General features: G+C 47.6%; 4 protein-coding genes across 5 annotated transcripts in view; 2 read left to right on the top strand and 2 right to left on the bottom strand.

Moving 5' to 3' along the window:
* Positions 1 to 1,571: 1,571 nt before the first annotated feature.
* Positions 1,572 to 6,736, top strand: eif2a (eukaryotic translation initiation factor 2A). The gene is made up of 16 exons (XM_069710461.1): positions 1,572 to 1,608; positions 2,537 to 2,606; positions 2,681 to 2,752; positions 3,000 to 3,118; positions 3,268 to 3,367; positions 3,466 to 3,548; positions 3,717 to 3,790; positions 3,875 to 4,019; positions 4,097 to 4,213; positions 4,306 to 4,462; positions 4,538 to 4,622; positions 4,880 to 5,212; positions 5,376 to 5,489; positions 5,772 to 5,891; positions 5,997 to 6,062; positions 6,258 to 6,736. Exons 1-16 carry the CDS (start codon positions 1,581 to 1,583, stop codon positions 6,318 to 6,320), a joined length of 1,746 nt encoding a protein of 581 aa, XP_069566562.1. The 5' UTR covers positions 1,572 to 1,580; the 3' UTR covers positions 6,321 to 6,736.
* Positions 6,737 to 7,228: 492 nt separating this feature from the next.
* On the top strand, positions 7,229 to 9,101 carry tsen34 (TSEN34 tRNA splicing endonuclease subunit). 2 transcript variants are annotated; one of them, XM_069710431.1, is made up of 4 exons: positions 7,229 to 7,430; positions 7,626 to 8,046; positions 8,144 to 8,297; positions 8,371 to 9,101. In XM_069710431.1, exons 2-4 carry the CDS (start codon positions 7,648 to 7,650, stop codon positions 8,847 to 8,849), a joined length of 1,032 nt encoding a protein of 343 aa, XP_069566532.1. In that variant the 5' UTR covers positions 7,229 to 7,430; positions 7,626 to 7,647; the 3' UTR covers positions 8,850 to 9,101. The 2 variants fall into 2 exon arrangements, with proteins under 2 accessions (XP_069566532.1, XP_069566533.1); XM_069710432.1 differs by having other exon boundaries at positions 8,168 to 8,297; positions 8,371 to 9,098.
* Positions 9,102 to 9,827: 726 nt separating this feature from the next.
* mindy4b (MINDY family member 4B) lies at positions 9,828 to 15,146 on the bottom strand. Its single transcript, XM_069710483.1, has 11 exons — positions 15,036 to 15,146; positions 13,645 to 13,788; positions 13,384 to 13,503; positions 13,181 to 13,278; positions 12,654 to 12,819; positions 11,569 to 11,634; positions 11,343 to 11,413; positions 11,193 to 11,265; positions 10,897 to 11,073; positions 10,056 to 10,227; positions 9,828 to 9,970 (listed from the first exon to the last, which is right to left on the bottom strand). The coding sequence occupies exons 1-11, from the start codon at positions 15,144 to 15,146 to the stop codon at positions 9,828 to 9,830; spliced, it is 1,341 nt and encodes a 446-aa protein (XP_069566584.1).
* Positions 15,147 to 16,341: 1,195 nt separating this feature from the next.
* clrn1 (clarin 1) overlaps positions 16,342 to 21,084 on the bottom strand; it is a 4,844-nt gene continuing 101 nt past the window's right edge. Inside the window, exons 1-3 of the mRNA XM_069710502.1 lie at positions 20,668 to 21,084; positions 19,693 to 19,872; positions 16,342 to 18,541 (exon numbers count right to left, since the gene is read on the bottom strand). The exon at positions 20,668 to 21,084 is cut by the window's right edge and continues 101 nt beyond it. Of these exons, the coding sequence (XP_069566603.1) occupies positions 18,276 to 18,541; positions 19,693 to 19,872; positions 20,668 to 20,920 (699 nt within the window). The 5' untranslated portion in view covers positions 20,921 to 21,084 and the 3' untranslated portion in view covers positions 16,342 to 18,275. The remainder of the gene's footprint in view (positions 18,542 to 19,692; positions 19,873 to 20,667) is intronic.

The raw sequence follows: 21,084 nt of genomic DNA, 5'->3' as shown, positions 1-21,084 counted from the left end.
CATTCAGAGGGGGGGATCAGTCCCCTAACCCTAACCCTGGGGTTAACCCTAACCCTAATCTTAACGCTCTGAGTGAACTCCGTGAACCACTTCCTCCTGCTGCGACTTGTCCTCCGGCGCCAAAGATAGTCCAGCAGTCTACGACACCAACTCCAAGCTGGTAAACAACCACATGAGGGGGTTCGAGCCCCACCAAGGTAACACACAAGGTTCATGGTTTACCCACCGAGGTAACACACAAGGTTCACTGCTCAGAGCAAATCCCTCTAAGGATAAACCACATAGGTTTGTGTTTGTACATGCAGTCATACTAATACCAAACCAAAGGTCAATAACAATACAAAAAAGCTCAAAAGAGACTTTTTAAATTTTATTTTATTGTGCACTGGTTAGAGCATGCCGTCCAAAAAGTGACCCAAAATTAATTTTTGTAGAGTATAGAGTATTTAGTATAGAGTATAGCGTATATAGTATATAGTATATCGTATATAGTATATAGTATAGAGCACAGAGTATAGAGTATATAGTATAAAGTCTACACTATATTATAGTATAAAAAAAATAGTAAAAAAAAAAAAAAAAAAAAAAAAAAAAAAAAAAAAGGGGCGGCACGGTGGTGCAGTGGTTAGCACCGTCACCTCACAGCAAAAAAGGTTCAGGGTTCGAATCCGGTCCTGGGCCTTTCTGTGCGGAGTTTGCATGTTCTCCCTGTGCTTGCGTGGGTTCTCTCCGGGTTCTCCGGCTTCCTCCCATCATCCAAAAACATGCACCTCAGGTCAGGTTACCTGGCGCCGCGCTAGTGGCAGCCTGCTGCAGCAGCTCCCCCCTGAGAGCCCCCCCTGAGAGCCCCCCTGCTGTAGTGAAGACATTTCCCCTCGGGGATTAATAAAGTGTATCAAAAAAAATAATAAAAAAAATAATAAAAAAAATAGTATAAAGTCTACACTCTATACTATAGTATAGTATAGTATAGTATAGTATAGTATAGTATATAGTATAGAGTATATAGTATTGCCAGGGCGATGCAGCTAAGTTTGATGTTTGATGACCATGTCACAGGAAGTTGATGATTAAGGTCAAACGATGCTCCAAACCTCATGAAACTTGCTCTCATGAGTTCCTGACGATGTTAAAGCTGCCAAAAAAAAAGGCATTTTCTTTAAAAGAAGAATAAGGAACGAGATCGAGAAAAAAAAAGTTAATTGCGAGGGGGAATATGCGGACCCTGGCGTGATGCACGTTGGGAGGCCGCCGGATATTATTACGATTACATTCTTTTGATCACAGCTTTTATTTTGAAAACGAAAGTCGTATCACCCTGAGCTAGTTTCCCGCAAACTTGACGCTTCAAAATTACAGCGGACTTTGAATATTTCAAAAAAATAAGTTTTGGTCCCATTTATTCAAATTATTGCATTTTATCTGTGGAAAAACTTTACTCTTACATGTTATAGTAACCGATCAAATTCTGTCATTACGTTTTTAAACGACGTGTAAGCTGACGTGGCACTGAGCGACGCGTCTCGCGGTGCCATGACGCGTTTCCGGGAAAATACTTTCTTCTTCCGGCACACGTAAACATGGCGCCCCCTGTGCCGCTGTTAGCAGGTGGGTAATTTCAGTTTCATGAATCGTCTCGTGGTTGAACGGGTTCTTCCGACGTGTCTCTGACCTGCTGCAGGAACCCGACAAAGTCAAACATCCGTCGGTCAACAGGCAGCGAGCCGATAAACGTGCGTTCTTATCGGTGGAGCAAATGACGCCAAACTCAGTGAAAAACCTTTGAAATATTAGTTGATCTAAGTTTGGAAAACACACATAGACCGGAAAATAAAACAAAAACCTTTATCGGGATCAGTACAGCCTTCTGATTAATTCGGCATAAATGAGATCAACGTGTAATTCCACATAAGAAAAATAAAGCACCTGAAACGTGTTCACGCTGGTCGCGCTCAGGTTACCGACCTGCAAATGAACGACGGTCCGGTCAGAAAACGCTGAAATGCGCCGACGGAACGACTGGCTGAGACTCTAAATGTGCGCCGAAGTGTAGAGTTACACAGTTCGATTCCATAACTGCCCTCAAATGAATGTATGTCCCAGTCTGCTCCGTGGGGAAACAGGCCTACTTGGAAATTAATAGATTTCTTAATGGAATTCTTTATAAGAAGAGAAGTTGGCTCAGCTGCAAACACGGATTACTCCAAACTCCCTTTAATAATCGGACGACTTTTTGTTGATCTGTTTGACTTCCATCTGCAGGGTCTTCAAAGGTATCCCACCTAAATATAATCTGGTAAAGTGGGGGAACTTCACTGTTAAAAACGGCTGAGTTGTTGTTATATAAAGTTAAAATCCGCTGACTCAGGAGCTGCTTCAGGGATTATATTGAGGCTGAGATGACAAGTGACACCTACTGATGCAGGAACAAAGCCAAAACCTTCTGGTCAGAGAAAGCAAACACAGAAAAATATATGATTTGATAGATTTATACTGATTGAACTATCTGTGATGAAGGTTTGTGTTTGAGTTTCAGTTCGAGGATCCGACGGGACGTCTCTGCTCCGCGGTCCTCCAGAGTGCGAGCAGCATTCAGCCTTCCAAAGGTAACGGCACCTCCATCAGTACCGTTCACTCTGTAAACAAACAAACAAACAAACAGTCTGTGTTTGTGTCTCAGGGACGATCGGGTCAGCAGGTGTCTCACCTTCAGCAGAGACGGGACGCTGTTCGGATGGTGCAACGGACAAAAGTACGTCTTTAATTCAGTCGTCTCATGAGAACGACTCATTTCTGATCAAACCTCACCGTCCTGTCTGTCTGTCTCTGGATGTCTGTCTGTCTGTCTGTCTGTCTCTGTCTGTCTCTGTCTGTCTGTCTCTGTCTGTCTGTCTCTGTCTGTCTGTCTGTCTCTGTCTGTCTGTCTCTGGATGTCTGTCTGTCTCTGTCTGTCTGTCTCTGGATGTCTGTCTGTCTCTGGACGTCTGTCCATCCATCAGCGTGTCCGTGGTGAAGTCCTCCGACGGCTCCGTGGTGACGACCTTTGACCTCCCGAAGACATCTCTGCTGGACTTTTCTCCTCTCAACAACATCCTGGTCACCTGGCAACCGTACAGCAGTAAGACAACGAGATGAAATAAAACGAGAGTTTGATGACATTAGAGATGAGAGCAGCTCGTTCGTGTGTTTTACGTTGTAGTTTGTTGAACATGGAATAAAACTGTTGCCGTAGCGATAAGGTTTCCTTCCTCGGTACGATGTTTGCAGAGAGCGCCGACAGTCCTCAGGGCGACGCCAACCTCCAGCTGTGGGAGCTGCCGACCGGCCGGCTGGTTAAAGCTCTGTTTCAGAAGAAGGTCGAATCCTGGTACGTCCCAACACAGCTGCTGACACCGGCACGGACCGACCGACCATCGATCGGTCGGTCGGTTGATCGCTGTCTGTCCTGTGTCTGATGGTCTGCAGGTGTCCCAGCTGGTCAGAAGACGAAAAGATCTCAGTGAGGAGCGTCAACAACGAGCTGCACTTCTACGAGAACAATGACTTCAGTAAGAACCGAACACTAGAGCAGATTCTGGAGGAGGTCCGGTGGTCTGGACTGGAGGAGGTCTGGTGGTCTGGACTGGAGGAGGTCTGGTGGTCTGGACTGGAGGAGGTCTGGTCTGGACTGGAGGAGGTCTGGACCGGACTGTGTTGAATCTCTGTTCTCTTTTCAGACTCCATCGCCAACAAGCTTCACATGCAGAAAGTGTCTGACTTTGCGTTGTCTCCTGGAGGTCAACCGAGCAAGGTGAGGAACGAGAACCAGGTCCCACCTGGTCCCACCTGGTCCCACCTGGTCCCACCAGGTCAACCCTCCTTTTTGTCCCTGCAGGTCGCCGTCTACGTTCCGGGCAGCAAAGGAGCGCCGTCATTCGTCCGTCTGTACCAGTACCCGGTTCTGGGAGGACCGACCGCCGCGCTCGCCAACAAGAGCTTCTTCAAGGCCGACCGAGTCACCATGCTGTGGAACCGGAAAGGTGGGAGTCAGAACTCCGAAGATCCGGACCGTGTTTCGTCCCTTTGACGTTAAATCTGTCCCTCCGTCTTCCCGCAGCTTCGGCGGTTCTGGTGACGGCGAGCACCGAAGTCGATAAGACGGGAGCGTCGTACTACGGAGAGCAGACGCTGCACTACCTCGCCGTTAACGGAGAGACAGCGGTGGTTCAGCTGTGTGAGTACCGTTCCGATCACGAAGGTCCGGCGGGGTCAAAGGTTAGACTCTCGGTAAGAAGAGACTTTTCTTTGTGGTTTTTCGGAAAACAGCGAAGAACGGTCCGATCTACGACGTGGCGTGGAGTCCGAGCTCCGCCGAGTTCTGCGCGGTCTACGGCTTCATGCCGGCCAAGGCCACCGTCTTCAACCTCAAATGTGACCCGGTGTTCGACTTCGGAACCGGGCCGAGGAACGCCGCCTACTACAGGTGAGAACTCTGCCGCTGGCGATGCGTTTAGTCATGTGACCTCTGATGGGAGCGGCGGTAACCTCCTGCTCTCAGTCCTCAGGGACACATCCTGGTTCTGGCCGGCTTCGGGAACCTGCGCGGTCAAATGGAGGTCTGGGACGTGAAGAAGTACAAACAGGTCAGCACGAACACCTGCAACTGGTTAACTGACCTGGTTATGTCCAGGACAGTTAACCAGGTCAGTTAAACAGGTTAGTTAACCAGGTTAGTTCACCAGGACATTTAACCAGGTTAGTTAACCAGGTCAGTTAAGCAGATTAGGTATCAAAGTGAATGTCTGAATGAATGGCGGCGGCCCCTGAGCGGCGCCTTGAGGAACGCCGCGTGTTCAGACAGACATCGAGTCTTCATCCGTCTCACCCGTGTCCCCCTCAGGTGGCCAAACCTCAGGCTCCAGACACCACTCACTTCTCCTGGTGTCCTGACGGCGAGCACGTCGCCACGGCGACCTGCTCTCCGCGGCTGCGGGTCAGTAACGGTTATAAGATCTGGCACTACACCGGCTCCGTGCTGCATAAATGGGACGTGGCGGCCGGCTCGGAGCTGTGGGAGGTCCGATGGCAGCCGTTCCCCGACGGCAGCTTCCCCGAGCGGGCTGTGAAGTACCAGGCAGTGCCCAGCCAGCTGGGGACCACACAGGCCCCGCCCACACAGGCATACCGCCCACCTGCCCTCAGACACCTGCCGGCCACGCCCAGCTCCAAACTGGTGAGGAACCTGGTTCACGAGAACTTTTTATTTCCCTCAAACTTAACTTTACTGTTATCTTCAACTTTCATGTTATCGTTAACTTTACCGTTAAATTTAAGTTAAACGTTTTCTTGCTATCTTTAAATTTATTGTTAACTTTAACTTTACCGTTAACTCTCAGCATGATGACGAGCCTCCTCAGGATCTTCGTCCGGGAGTTTCGGGGGAGAAAAATATTTCTAAATCAGCTTTGAAGAATCAGAAGAAACGAGAAGCGAAGAAAGCAGCGAAGCAGGTGGTCTGGAAGTTTTTAACATCTCATGTTTTAACGTCATTAATACTTTAGCACTGTGAACTTTTTAAAATGTTTTACATTTTTTCTAATGTTTGAAAGTTTTTAACGTTTTCATGTTTTAACATTTACCTGCAGCTCAGAGGAAAATGTTCATAAATTCATGCAGTTAGCTTAATGAATCAGCTGTTAGCGTCTTTAACGTGCAGAAACACGTATAAATAAACACGTTAACGTTCAGACTGCGTGTTCACATGTCGACTGTTGATCTCATTGTTTCTGCAGGAGGTCAAACCCCAACTCCAACCTGAACTTCCGTTGGATCACGCCCCCGTCAGCAACAGCCAATCAGAGGCGAGCAGCGGCGACCCGGAGATGGACAAGAAAATCAAGAACTTAAAGAAGGTGAAGAGCAGCGCCCCCTGCTGTCTGTGTCCTGGCGGTCAGGTCGGTGGTGGTGACCTGCGCTGTGATTGGTCAGCGGCTCAGTGATGCGTTTGTGTGTTACAGAAGCTGAAGGCCATCGAGGAGCTGAAGGAGCAACAGGCGGCGGGAAAAGTCCTGCAGAAGAACCAGGTGACTGTTTAGCAATTTAATTTGAGGTTCGCAGCGTTTTTGTTTCCATGGCAACGGACTATAGGTTCACACAGCAGGGGGTGCTGCTTTAATTAAAACAGCGTGAACAGATGAAAAATCTCAAAATATTTATTTTTGAGTTTTATTTTGAAGGTTTGATCTTTGACGTTCTGACCCGCTGTTTGTTTCCTGCAGCTGGAGAAGGTCCAGAAGGAGGAGCAGCTGCTGAAGGAGCTGCAGGAGCTGCAGATCGGATAGTAGGGGGCGCCGCTGGAGCAACAGGCCACGCCCCCAACCCCACAAAGCATCACTCTGACACTCAGCGAGGGCCCTGGGTTAGAAGTACTGTTTGAACTGTGCTCTTGGGGTTTATGAGGGGCGGGGCTTAGCAGGCAGGACTTCCTGCCTGTGGCTGAGAGCATCGAGTCCCTCCTCTCTGTCTGGAGGTTGTCCAGAGGCATTCTGGGAAATGTGGGATCACGTGAGGTGAGTTTGGATGAGATGGTTTTTTTAACGCAGTGGAAACAGCAAGTGTGTGTGCGTCTCCATTGAAGCCTGTTGCTATGCAACATCTGTACAGTGTTCCTTTCAGAATAAAAGCTGCATCTCCACCGCAGCTTGTCACGCTTTGAAGTTTGAGGCTGAATAAACGAATAAACTCAAACGTTCAGAAAGTTGTTGTTTATTGTTCTGACATACAAATAATAAAAATATAGTTTTATTATTCATAAGTTTCTACATGAAAACAGTTCGTTTATATAATCAATACATGCAGAAGAAAGTATTCAGATCATTTTATCACCCAGTAAAATCAATCACCTGTCAGACAAAACTCATCAACACGTGTACCAGTTTTAAGAGCTGCCATTGGCTGGTTTCGCTGCCGGGCTGTGCTCCTATTGGTTGGCTGTACTTTTCTTATGTGCGCTCGTTCTTGACTCCCGGACGGTTGACTCGAGCGGGGCTCGCGCAGCCTGCTCTGATCCGGTTAGCCCCCCCGCCCCCCCCGGTGCTCGGAACAGACGGTGTATATATTTAAGTGACCCCACAAGGGTTCGTTCGGTTTGTTTTGGTACCCGTCCGGTGTCTGTCCGGGTTGTCCTCTCGGTCGTTTCCGGTTGTCGTTCTTGTCTCTCGGCTGTTTTCGGATGTACTTTTTACTGTCGGCTGTTTCCGGCAGCAGGTAAAACTACAGCTGCAGCAGTTTACGGCAGGTCGTGAAGCGGAGTCGGGAGGAGCCACGTGGGTCGCTGCAGCAGGAAACATGTCAATACTGCTGACCAGTTAACTGGTTATCTGGAGGTTGAACTGGTTATCTGGAGGTTGAACTGACTGGTTTACTGGTTGGTTACCGGCTCTCTGCTTCAGGTGAGTAAACCAGGTCTGGGTTTTGGTCCTTATGACCCGGGTCCTGTGGTTCTGGTCCTGTAGTAGGACTTATCGGAGGTGTTGTGAGGGATTAATAAAGTATTTGATTGAAGTAACTTCATGTGAAAACAGTTTACATGTTTACATGTTACACGTCAGAACCTTGTTGACGTGTTTACATGTTCTTTTCTGCAGCGTAACTCTTCTTCTGTGGTGGATGATTAGAACCTCAGGAAGTGTTCAGAAGATCATCAGGTTCACTGGTTTCACTTCCTGTCTGATGGAGGCGGAGCCCTGCAGGGAGGAGGCGGAGCCCTGCAGAGAGGAGGCGGAGCCCTGCAGAGAGGAGGCGGAGCCCTGCAGAGAGGAGAGCGAGAAAGAGGAGGACTCGTCCGGTGTGGTGGGTCTCGGCCTGTGTGACTCCGCCCCCTTGCTGTGGCGGATCCAGGACCTGCGGACCGTGAGGTCTCTGGGTCTGGTCGGGGCGCTGCTGGGTTCGCTGCCCAGAACCCCCCGACAGAACGGACGACTGGGCCGACCGCTGCTGCTGCTGCAGGAGGAGGAGACGCTGCTGAGGGAGCAGCGGGCCGCCGCCGCTCTGCCCGGTTCTAACCAGGTTAGTTAACCGGGTTAGTTAACCGGGTTAATTACCCAGGTCAGTTAACCAGGCTAGTTAACCAGGTCAGACAGGTAACATACTGACTGGTTATCAGGTGCGTGTGATTTGCTGTCGGCAGGATGTTGGAGGGGCGGAGCTCCGTCAGCGGTACGAGGAGGAGCAGCAGAGCAGTTTTGAGGAGCAGCGTGTCCTCGCGTTGGAGGACAGGAAGTCGGCGCTGCTGCGAGCCATGACCTCATCGGACACAGGTGAGTGTTACCGTGACAACCTTTCTCTTTGGGCTGTACCTGCAGTCTGGTCGAACAGTCCCGGTTCCCGCAGGTTCAGAGTCCGGAGCTGGGACCGCAGACCAGGCTCTGTGCGGCCGCCTGGAGGCCCTGGACCAGAGCTTTAGCTTCCCTCGGTCGGCGCTGGCGGTCCAGCTGAGCACGGCGAGGGCGGGGCTTAGTCACTGCCCGGAAGACCGGGCCTTCCTGCAGGCCGACTGGCCAATCAGAGAGCGGGATGAACCCCACTGCGTCGCCAGGTACCAGGTGTTCAGAGACCTGCGGGGGCGGGGCTTCTACCTGACCTCAGCCGGGAAGTTCGGAGGAGACTTCTTGGTGTATCCAGGCGACCCTCTGCGCTTCCACGCCCACTTCATCGCCGTCTGTCTGTCTCTGGACGAGGACATCTGTCTGCTGGACGTCCTCGCCGTCGCTCGTCTGGGGTCCAACGTGAAGAAGACCGTCCTGCTGTGCTCGCCGGGGACGGACGAAGACATTCGCTACACGTCGGTGCAGTGGAGCGGGATGGTTTAATGGCGGAGAGGATTTTAGTCGAGTGAAACATTATAAGGTCGGAAAATATGAGACGAACCCTTAAAGCAGTTGTTAAAGACGAACAGACACGGGGACGTCGTCCAACGCAACGCTGACGAGACGTTAAAACGAAGCTCCATTTATTTTCTCTTCCACAAACATCATTAAACACGTCCGACAAAGTGAGAGCGACTTTGTTTCACTTATTTTAGAACAGATTAATGAATAATAAATGAAGAAGTTAAAGTGTTTTGCAGCTGCAGGGATGTGATCCGTCCACCAGGGGGCAGAACTACATCCCAAAATCCAAACGTTTTCTCCTGAGTTGTCTTTGTTTTATTTTTGGTCTTTAAATGGGCCGAAGGTTTCTCAGCTGTTCAAACATCGAGGAGTCACCCGGGAAGACATTAAGATCTTTATATTGAAATTACTTATTTATCTGCATTAAATATCAACTGAAACTAACGTTCATCTATGTCCTCTAATGTCCATTCATGTCCCTTAATGTCCATTCATGTCGTTTAATGTCCATTCATGTCGTTTAATGTCCATTCATGTCCCTTAATGTCCATTCATGTCCTTAAATGTCCATTCATGTCCTTTAATGTCCATTCCAGAGATGAGTTCAGTAAATATGACATGAAATGCGCTGCTTTTCGGTACTAAATAATCGGGTCTTGTTCGGTGGAAAAACAACGAAGTGAAGGAACCTTTAGTTCCTGGAAAGTTCCCGACATCAGGAACTAAAAGCTGCGTCTGTTTGGTGGGAGAACCGCTGATGACGGACTGAAGGTACGTTCAGGTGAGATGATGATGTCACACGAACTCCTCAGTGGCAGCGGCGGTTCTCCTGTTACCGTGGCGATGAAGGGACGCTCAGGAGGACATCCCACCTGTGATCGTAGGAACAGAAAGGGGGCGCTGTGGCACCGGACTGGAAGGTTGGCCGGTGGCACGGTTTCCCAGGGCGACCGTGGGTCAGTAGAACGGGGCGGTGCCGTTCCAGTCGACGGCGGCTCCGGCCCACTTGGTCCTGATGGTCATTTCCAGGGAGGGGAACCTTTTCTCCGGGTCTGCAACCGGGTCTCTGCAGGACGCCTCCCAGTGGTGGGAGTGAGTATCTGCGGGACAACCAGAGAACAGATAGCGGGTCAGACGGGACCGGGTTCTGATCGGACCTGCGGCGCGGCGTGAGTGCGGGCTCACCGACGGTCAGCCGGGCTGCAGCGCTCTGCCCGTTGTAGAAGAAGAGCTGGAAGAGATGCTCTGTTCTCCAGTCGGACAGCAGCGAGCGGGTCGGGCTGAACAGAACCGAGAAGCTGCTGTTGATGCAGCAGAGCCACACTGGAACCCGCGGGGTCTTCAGCATGCTGCCCACCTGCACAAACAGAGACCTGGTTCGTCCCGGCAGCAGAACCAGACCCACATCGAGGACTCACGTCAGTCTTCACATGTTCTCTCCTCAGTGAGACCGCTGAGGTTCCACTGAGGGAGGAACCCGGAACCCGGAACCCTAAAGAACCTAAAGGAACTTGGAGGAACTTGAAGGAACCTGGAAGAACACAGAGTAACCCAGAGGAACTTGAAGAAACCTTAAGGAACGTGAAGGAAGCTAGAGGAACCCTAAATAACTGAAAGGAACCCAAAGTTACTAGGAGGAACCCAGAAGAACTTGGACGAACTTGAAGGTACCTGAAGGAAGCTAAAGGAACTAAAGGAACCCAGAGGAACTTGAAGGAACCTGGATGAACCTGAAAGAACCTGACAGAACCCGAAGGAACCTTAAGGATCCCAGAGGAACTTGAAGAAACCCAAAGTAACCAGGAGGAACCCTGAGGAACTTGAAGACACCTGAAGGGACCCGGAGGAATACGAAAGAACCTGAAAGAAACCAGAGGAACCTGAAGAACATTTGTGTCGCAGCAGAACCAGAGACGTTCCTTCGATGCACTAGGGAACGAGTCCTTCAGATTGAATCTGAGTCTGTCGTCTGTCAGTCAGTGAGCGACGTCAGTCTTCACTCGGATGGAACCAGAACCGGGTCTACCTGCGGCAGTCGGCCTCGGTCCATCTGCTCCCGGCTCCAGTGCAGATATCCTACGTCGCTGCGAGACAGGATGCCCAGCAGGGGGCGCTCCAGAGCCCGACCGTCCTCCGTGAAAGACAGCGTCCCGTTGAAGACGTGAGGACGGGCGCGGCCGGTCAGCAGCAGGTTCAGCAGCGCCTGCCGACACGCAAGTTTTTTTAGGTTTTTTTTAGCTCCTCTGGTCGTTATCGTCATGGCGACGCTGCGTCATGTGACATGTCTGTGGTTTAAAATAAAAGGACATGTGAGCTTCTCACCTGGCGACAGACAAAGTTGCCCAGACTGAGGTGCAGCAGGTGGGAGGTGGTCGAGTCCAGATCCTCCTTCAGCCTGTGAGGACGACAACGCTGAGTCACCCGGCCTGAAGCTTCCCACCGCGGCCAGCAGGGGGCGCCAGGTGTTCTTACCTGTCGACGGTGCGCGAGCAGATGAGGCTGTAGAGGAACAGGATGACGCCGTGACTCCCCTCTTCTTTAAACTGCGAGGAAACCAGACGTCACTGACGTGTTTTTATCGTTTTCTACTTTAGTGCTTCACTTTTTCTTTCACTCGATCTTCAGCTGATTAATGAAGTAATCGTGTCAACAGGAAGTGAAGTTCAGTCCCAGTGATGATGTCATCGATCAGACTCACACACTGGATGTGATCGAGGAGGAACTTCCTGACGTCTTCCTTCTGGGTGAATGTGAAAAGCTGCAGCTGCAACACACGACGTAAATAACACGTAAATAACACGTGAATAACATGTTAATAACACGTGAATAACACGTGAATAACATGTGAATAACATGTTAATAACACTGGAATAACGTGTTAACATGTGAATAACATGTTAATAACACTGGAATAACGTGTTAACACGTGAATAACATGTTAATAACACGTGAATAACACGTAAATAACACGTGAATAACACGTAAATAACACGTGAATAACACGTAAATAACACGTGAATAACGTGTGAATAACGCGTAAATAACACGTGAATAACACGTGAATAACGCGTAAATAACACATGAATAACACGTAAATAACACGTGAATAACACGTAAATAACACATGAATAACATGTGAATAACACGTGAATAACACGTAAATAACACATGAATAACATGTGAATAACACGTAAATAACACGTGAATAACACGTAAATAACACATGAATAACATGTGAATAACGTAAATAACACATGAATAACACGTGAATAACACGTAAATAACACGTGAATAACGTGAATAACACGTGAATAACACGTAAATAACGCGTGAATAACATGTGAATAACACGTGAGTAACACATGAATAACATGTGAATAACATGTTAATAACACGTTAATAACATGTTAATAACACTGGAATAACGTGTTAACATGTTAATAACACGTGAATAACATGTTGATAACACGTAAATAACACGTGAATAACACGTAAATAATGCGTGACTAACATGTGAATAACATGTAAATAATACATGAATAACATGTGAATAACATGTTAATAACACATGAATAACACGTTAATAACATGTTAATAACATGTTAACAACACATGAATAACACGTGAATAAGATTAGTAAATATGTGACTATTTTATATTTTGGACGACGGTCACCCCCCTTGTACCCCCATGTTGATACCATGGTTACGCCATTTTGTGACTTAACATGTAAATAATGTGATTAACATGTGAATAACATGTATGAAGCCGTGTGGGCACTACCTTCTCAGTGAAGGTGTCCAGTTTGTAGTCCAGGTGAGGCGTGATACAGTAGTCCTCAGTTACCAAGGTAACGGTTGCACCGACCTCCTGGCCTGCCAACCAGAGGGTGTCGGTGAGCGCTGCCGCCAGCGCCCCCTCCTGGTCGCTCTGTCCCACCTCAGTCAGGCTGCACAGAGACACATCTGATACCGATCGATTGATCTCAACGAATAGTCTTCAGTCCACCAGTAACTCCTCCCTCTGACACCAGCTGCACAATGACATCACAGTGACATCATCCCAGAAACAGGACCGGGGGTCGGAGGTGACGCAGGAAGACGGCTGTAAACTGACAGTTTGGGGAAGATCAGCTGATTTATTGATGAGATGATGGACAGAATGAGGTCGTACTGCAGCAGGGGGCGGGGCTTACGCAGCTGCAGCTTCTCTTTCAGGGTCTTCAGAAGACCCGGTGAGTGTGACATCATCCTGCTGACAGGTGATACTTTCACCTGTCAGCAGGATGACGTAATGACACCTGTCCTCACCTGCACAGCGTCCGTCCGTCCGAGTCGCTCTGACAGCCGAACAGCAGCCGTTTGATGACGCGAGCCTGGACGACCATCTGGACGGCCCGAGCTCCGCCCTGAAACACACCTGAGCAGGTGAGACCCACAACTCATACAGTTAGCTCTGTGTGTACTCTCTGCAGTACTGTGTGTACTCTCTGCAGTACTGCGTGTACTCTCACCCTTTCTGCCTGCAGAGCGAACGACAACTCGGAGTTCGGTTCTCTGAACTGGAACACAGATTTCCTCCACTCATAGTTGAAGACATGAAACGTTCCACCGAACAGAATCCTCCTCAGACTCTGAAAGGAAACAGACGGTCGATCAATCAATCAATCAATCAATCAATCAATCAATCAATCAATCAATCAATCAATCAATCAATCAATCAATCAATCAATCAATCAACACCCCACCCATCACCATGAACTCCGCCCCCTCACCTCGGTCAGTTCGGGGGTGACCGGTATTCCTCCGAGGCTCGGTGAGATCACCAGCCTCCGGGGGATAGAGCAAAGTGTGGGGAGGCTTCTGCAGGGGGGCGTGGCCTCCTCTGGCTCCTCCTCCTTCCCCACATCCAGCAGCCTCTGAGGGGAGGAAGACACCAACAAGGACCTGACGCTCTCCAACAACAAACAAACAATCTCAAACAAACATTCCAAGAGAACCGAACACGAACTAGAACCTCATTCTCTGGTTCCTGTTCTAAGAAAGCACTAAAAGGAAGTAGCAGTAGTACCAATATTACTATATGCAGAAATATTACTATATGCGGTAGTAGTACTATAGGCAGTAGTAGAAGTATTTCCAGTACACAAAAAATAAACAGCAGCAACTCACATCAGGATTCTTGTTGACGTCCTGTTGAAGCAGCTCGATGTAATCGAGCCTGCAGTCTGTCATCACTGAGTACTTCTACTACTACCAGTAATACTTCAGCCAGTACTACAGTCTGTACTACAGTCAGTACTACAGTCAGTACTACAGTCAGTACTATAGTCAGTACTACTGTCTATACTGCAGCCTCCTTCCAGCAAGTTGATGCTGCGTTAGTGAAACTAAACCCGACTGGGTCACATGATCAGTTTCTGTGATGTCACAAATACAAGGAGCAGCTGGAGAGCGAGCTGAGTGCAGCGCAGCATCACAACCACTAGGGGGCAGTCAGAGCAGAGGGAAGCCAGCCACATCAGGGATCAATCTTCAGATGTAATGATGATCAGATGTATTGATAATCGGTGAGGATCTATAACTGATTAGATGAATATATTTCATCAGATCATTTTTATAGATCCAGTTTCTTTGTGTGATCAGATATGTTGACAGATGTATCAATAGATTTATACGCAGCAGGTATTGATCCTCAGGAGGTAACAGGTGTTTTCTTTCGGCGTATAGATTATTGATAGGTGCAGGTTCATGTAGAGACTTATAGACGTCACATCGATCGATAAAAACAATCTGTCTTTGAATATAAACATCTCAAATAAATTAATACTCACAATTCTGTGTTTTGACTTCAGTCTGCAGGAAGAAGAAAAAGATCAATAAATTCAATCTGAAAATAATTTACACTAATTCAAACTGCAGGAAGAACAAGAATATCTGGTCTCTATAATCAATCAATAAATTAATCAATCAATTATTAATACTTAAGTGACCAATCAATCAATCAATCAATCAATCAATCGATCAATCAATCAATCAATCAATCAATCAATCAATCAATCAATCAATCGGAACAAACTAAATCGGTCTAATGTACAAACAATCGATCGGTCAATCAATCAGTGATTCAACTAAAACAAACAAATTAAACAAACAGCAGATCAACTTTTTTTTTAGTTGTTTTTTGTTTGTTTGTTTGTTTTTTGGAGGTGAAAACTTTCCTTCGTTGCTGCAGGTCGGACACCTGGACCAGGATCTGTTGAAGCTCCGCCTCCATCTGTACACACACACACACACACACACACACACACACACACACACACACACACACACACACACACACACACACACACACACACACACACACACACACACACACACACACACACACACACACACACACACACACATACACACACAGCTTCAAATCCGACTGGAGGTTCTTCATCTGCTTTCCTTGAGGTAAACAAACTTTGTGTTATCGGATCGTTCGTAGGTGAACAAACTCATCAGCACGTTTTCAGCTTTTATTCGTCTCTAATGAGTCTGAAGTTCATCGGATCCTCCGGAGGGACAATCAACACTTAAAACCTTTTTTTTTTCCTTCCTGGAAAAGACGTTCAATAACTCAAAGATATTAAATCACGTTTGTCTTTAAAGCTCCACGAAATATTAAACAGTTTAAATCAGCTGTTACTGAGTGAAAAAAACCAAACACACAAACAAACAAACGTCAGAACACTCTGAAAAGTTGTCAAACCTCGACGGAGTTCTGAGAACTTCCAGAGGCTTCAGTATCCATCACGCCGACAGCCAGCTGCTGCAACAACAACAACAACAACAACAACAATTCTAATAATATTAATAAATATTATTATTATTATAATAACAACTAACAGTCAGCGGCTGCGACAACAACAACGATAATAATAACGGCAATAATAATATTCATAACAACAGTAACAATGATAACAACCAATAGTCAGCTGTTGCGATGACAACAATAGCAACGACAATAATAATAACAACAAAGACAACAACAAAAATTTGCAATAATAATGTGAACGACAACAATAATAATGATAATAATAAAAATAAAAACCAACAGTCAACTGCTGCAACGTCAACAATAATACTAACAACAACAACAACGACAACAATAATATTAAGAAGGAGAACATTAATAACAACTGAATGATTGAGACTAATTGATGTGTGTGTGATGGATTATTGATCGGGATGAATCTCACCTGCAGCGTCTCAGACTGAAGCTTCTTCTGAGCGACAGGAAGCTTTTCATTCAGCACACCTGAACCTGAACCTGAACCCACTGAGGCGCTGCTCCTTTGTTCTGCTGCCCTCAGCTCAGTCTTCCAGGAAACGCTGTCCCGCCCACTCGTTTCAAGATGCTCGTTAATGATTAAATATATCAATCAATCGGTTAATCAATGAGTGAACGTGGATGTCCATCAATTAGATTTTTATTGAAGGTTAAAGAGATGAAACAGCAAATTGTGACATTAATAACGTTCCAATACATAATCAATACAAATGTCACCTGCAGGAGTGCATGTGCATTACATACGGAAGTATTCAATAACATAACTGCTAATCGATATTGATCATCTGTGAAAAAGTGGAAAAGAGCAGATTGACGTTTTTCATCTTTATTTGAAGTAAAATTGATTATTTCACTTATTCTGAGTGTAAAACATAATTTTATTAAGGATTTATCACAAAAATCAGTAAAAACATGAAATAATTGATTAGTAACATCCATCATCTGTTCCCTCATGGTTGTACACAGAGTGCTTTCATTTGTTTGTTTGTTGACAACACAAATCTCTTTACTTGCTGATTCGTAAATCAATTAGAAACACAGACAATAAAATCCAACAACAGACGGGAACTATATTTAACTTCCTGTTCCAGACTCTTATTTTGTAAAACTCAGTGATTCTTATTGGTTAATTCCAGTTTTTCTCTGCTGGAGACTGAATGTTGGATGTTTGTTTGCGTTCTGGGAAACAGAAACCTCCCACAGCGCCACCTGTCTGTAGTGATCTAACATAGCCGCGCAATAATCCCAGATTATTAATCAATATCTCAGGAGTTTCCTCCTGGCTGCTGTCTCATCACCGAGTTTTATCATGAAGTGTGTTGGACCTGATGAATTGATCGGTGATCAGTTCACAGCGCTGAATCGTCTGCATACGGTGAAATAAACAGGAATAATAAAAACAGGAAGATCGTCCCGCTTCAGGACTTCCTGCTCCACATGAGTCTCCGTCTGCCATCATCCGGATGAAACCCTGGCCTTTAATTGGCCGCCTCATGAACACGACACCACAATTAAACACAGGATGCCCCCCCCCCCCCCCACAGGAGAATCCAGGTCAGACCGGATTGTTTGATTCTGTCAGCGCGTCCTCGTCCAAAGATGGACGGACGGGTTCGGTGTCACCGCGGGAGACGAGATGAGGAAAAGCTTCATCGGATCGCCTGCAAGAAAACGAGCCGAATCTGCCTCCTTCAGAGTCCGGCTCAGAACCGGACCCGCCAGAACAGCTGAGGTTTCACAGCACCTGATACCGTCTATTATCAATATCGTCATCAATGCTTCTATTGATTTCACTGAATTACAGGTTTATTCAAGCAGCAGGTCCAACATCCCATAATATAAACCAAATCACAGGAATCTAAATCCAGCTCTGAGCGATCACATAAAAGGGGGCGGGGCTTTTCATCCTCTGACCAAGAATATTTCGCCTGTTTGTATGAAACCGAAGGATCGTCCACAAAATGTGGTAAAAACGTAATGTGTTCAGTTTGAGAATCGTTGACAGTTTGATCAATATTCTGTCACTTTATGAAATCAAAACATATAAAAAATAACATCAGCAAACTCCATGTTAGTCATCACAGTGCCCCCTATGGGTGCGCTAACAGTAGTAAAAAACAAATACGTCCCCGTCCTCAAACAGACGGAGCGACCGGAAGCTGCAGGAACATTCGGAAACATCCGGAAACTTTCAGGAACATCAAACCTGCAACTTTCGTCTAAAATAAAACTGAATATAAACGAAGCTACGTCTCCGTAAAAACCTGTAAATGCCAGCAAACTGATTTTACTTCTAAAGTTATTGACATGTTCACCAGGAAACATCTGGTTCAGAGCTCATATTGATGAAGCCAATTGTTTTTAAATGATTAACTGATCAAACCGTCATCTCGATCTGAAACTGTTTCATAAAACTGCTCTGGAAAATTTTCTGTTTTTCTTTGTTGGTGGAACGAAGTCAAACATTTCATCGGATGGAAAGTCTGATGAAATAATGTGCAGAACGTTCGATGAGCTGACGGACAGGAAACACTGATTCTGGTTCTCTGGGACCAAGTCTGGTCTTCAGTACATGAGGTCGACCGCTCCGCCGCTCAGCTCCACCTCTTTACTCTCCTGGAAGGGGAACTGGACTCCCGCCAGCCGGACCAGCAGGGCGTTGAGTCCGTGGAGGAGGAAGACGAGGAAGAAGAGCCAGAAGGATCGGCCGTAGCGCTCGGTGTAGGTCTGAAAGACGAAGTTCACCTCGTTGAAGTTGGCGATCCGCTCGGACAGACGATGGAGCTTCACCTCCGACGCGAACAGGATCATCACGAGGCAGCTGCTCAGACCTGCAGCGAACAAACATCTCCATCAGCTGCTTCTCTGAAACTAAAGTCTTCATCCTCTGAGGTTCCAACCAGATGGCCGGTCCACAGAGTCCTGAACCAGAACCTTCAGTTGCCGGGTCTTCTAAAAATATGGACAGAAACGCAGCAAAGTGTGGACCTACAGTCTGTTTGGACCTGAAGTCTGTTTGGACCTAAAGTCTGTTTGGACCTAAAGTCGGTTTGAACCTAAAGTCGGTTTGGACCTGAAGTCGGTTTGGACCTGAAGCCGGTTTGAACCTAAAGTCTGTTTGGACCTAAAGTCGGTTTGGACCTAAAGTCGGTTTGGACCTGAAGCCGGTTTGGACCTAAAGTCGGTTTGGACCTAAAGTCGGTTTGGACTTGAAGTCGGTTTGGACCTGAAGCCGGTTTGGACCTAAAGTCTGTTTGGACCTGAAGTCTGTTTGGACCTAAAGTCGGTTTGGACCTGAAGCCGGTTTGGACCTAAAGTCTGTTTGGACCTAAAGTCGGTTTGGACCTAAAGTCGGTTTGGACTTGAAGTCGGTTTGGACCTGAAGCCGGTTTGGACCTAAAGTCTGTTTGGACCTGAAGTCGGTTTGGACCTGAAGTCTGTTTGGACCTGAAGTCTGTTTGGACCTAAAGTCGGTTTGGACCTGAAGCCGGTTTGGACCTAAAGTCTGTTTGGACCTTCGGTTTGGACCTAAAGACTTGAAGTCGGTTTGTGAAGCCGGTTGGACCTGAAGTCTGTTTGGACTTGAAGTCGGTTTGGACCTGAAGTCTGTTTGGACCTGAAGTCTGTTTGGACCTGAAGTCTGTTTGGACCTAAAGTTGGTTTGGACCTGAAATCGTTTTTTGTTTATATTTTTGTTTATAGCTTCTTTTTTTTTATAGTTTGTGTTAATAGTTTTTGTTTGTATTTTTGTTTATACTCTACGTTTGTTCAGCCAGTTTTTCATCATGGCCTCCTTACTTGTGTTTTGTGGCTATCAGTGTTTCAATGTTTGGATTTTAGTGCTTTACAGTTTTCTGCTGTCAGTTTCTGAACTTTATTTTCTTTTCACTAGTTTTCTTCTTAAAAACTCATATTTATATTTAACTTTCTTCCCATCTGTCATGTTCCTGTGCACATGTATGTTGTGTGACGTGTTCCTCACAACAGATGGACGTCCACAGGTAAAGTCCCATGGGGCCTTGCAGCGTCTCGTAGGGGCGGCCGAAGGCGTTGAAGAAGAAGAAGCCGGACGCCACGGAGGAGAAGAGGATCACAACACCACAGAAGAAGATGACGGTGACGTGGAGGCCTGCTGGGACGGCGCTCAGCAGGTCAGGGAAGACTGAGGAAGAGGAGACAGTCATGAAGAGGAGACACAGTGATGAAGAGGAGATAGTGATGAAGAGGACCAGGACCAGGACATGAACCAGGACCAGGACCAGGACTGACTGATCGAGCTACTGTTGGTCCAGAGTGTCCCGGTTCCCCTCCCAGCAGGAACCTGGACCTGCAGCGCGGCCTCAGACCAGAACAGAGCGGCTTTGTTCTGCAGATCCGATCCAGTCATGCAGAACCTCGTTAGTGACGCACGGCTGCTCCGTTAACCGGACCAGTGACCACAAAGACACTCTGAACCTGCAGCTCCGAGCTGGACCTGATCGGACCCGGTTCAAACCAACAGGACGTTCAGCTGCAGAACAACCTCACAGAGAACCAGAGACATGATCTGCGTGATGTCAGATCACAGCACACGCGTGTCGACAGACTGAAGTGAAACCGTGTTCAGAGATCCATTCACTAATTCTCTGATTTTAAAAAGGAGCTGCTGGTTCTGTTCACATGTAAATAATCTGTTTTAATCTGACGGCCCCTTCACATGTATCTGATGACCCTGTGGGGGGCCCAGACCCTCAGGTTGGGAACCACCTGACTGAACAGAAGTGTTTCCTTTTATAACTGAAATGAGTCACGTGATTCATTATTGCTCCATTCGTCAGCAAAGAGTTCAACCGGGAGATCTCCGTGTGACGTCACTGATCAGGTAAAGGTGTTTCCCCTCCGAACAGAAGAACAAATAATTCAGACTCCTTCAATCATTGATGAGCGCGTGCAGATCTCTGACCGTCACGTGACTCACAGGTGAAGCGGGACGCCCTGCCGCCCAGGCCGCACTGCTTCACCCTCTGCCCGGCGAACAGACCGTAGCTCAGCTCGCCCAGGAACTTGTCCAGCTCGGGTCCGGTGGCGTTGACCAGCTCGGCCCCGGTGCGGCACAGCACGGCCCCGCTGAGCCAGAAGGGCAGGCCGGTGGCCACCGCGGCCGTCAGGGCGCAGGAGAAGCCGAGCAGCCCGGACACGGAGAAGATGAGCTGCTTCTGTCGGCTCGGCATGGCGGGGAAGAGGGAGGGGAGGGCGGCCGGGTCAGGCTGCAGGGGCCGCGGGAGGAGGACCCTCCATCACCCCGAACAGCTCCGACACCTTCCGACAGCTCCGCCCGCCGAGTGACGCGCTGAATGCACCGGAGGATTAACGGTCCGGCTGGAGGTCTCAGTCC

Source organism: Brachyistius frenatus, unplaced genomic scaffold, assembly GCF_029030835.1.
Source record: "Brachyistius frenatus isolate BFR_SWC_R1_liver_20210118 unplaced genomic scaffold, ASM2903083v1 Contig_92, whole genome shotgun sequence".
Taxonomy (NCBI): Eukaryota; Metazoa; Chordata; class Actinopteri; family Embiotocidae; genus Brachyistius; species Brachyistius frenatus.
Note: the sequence above shows the minus strand (reverse complement) of the source record. Positions and strands in the feature narration are given on the sequence as shown.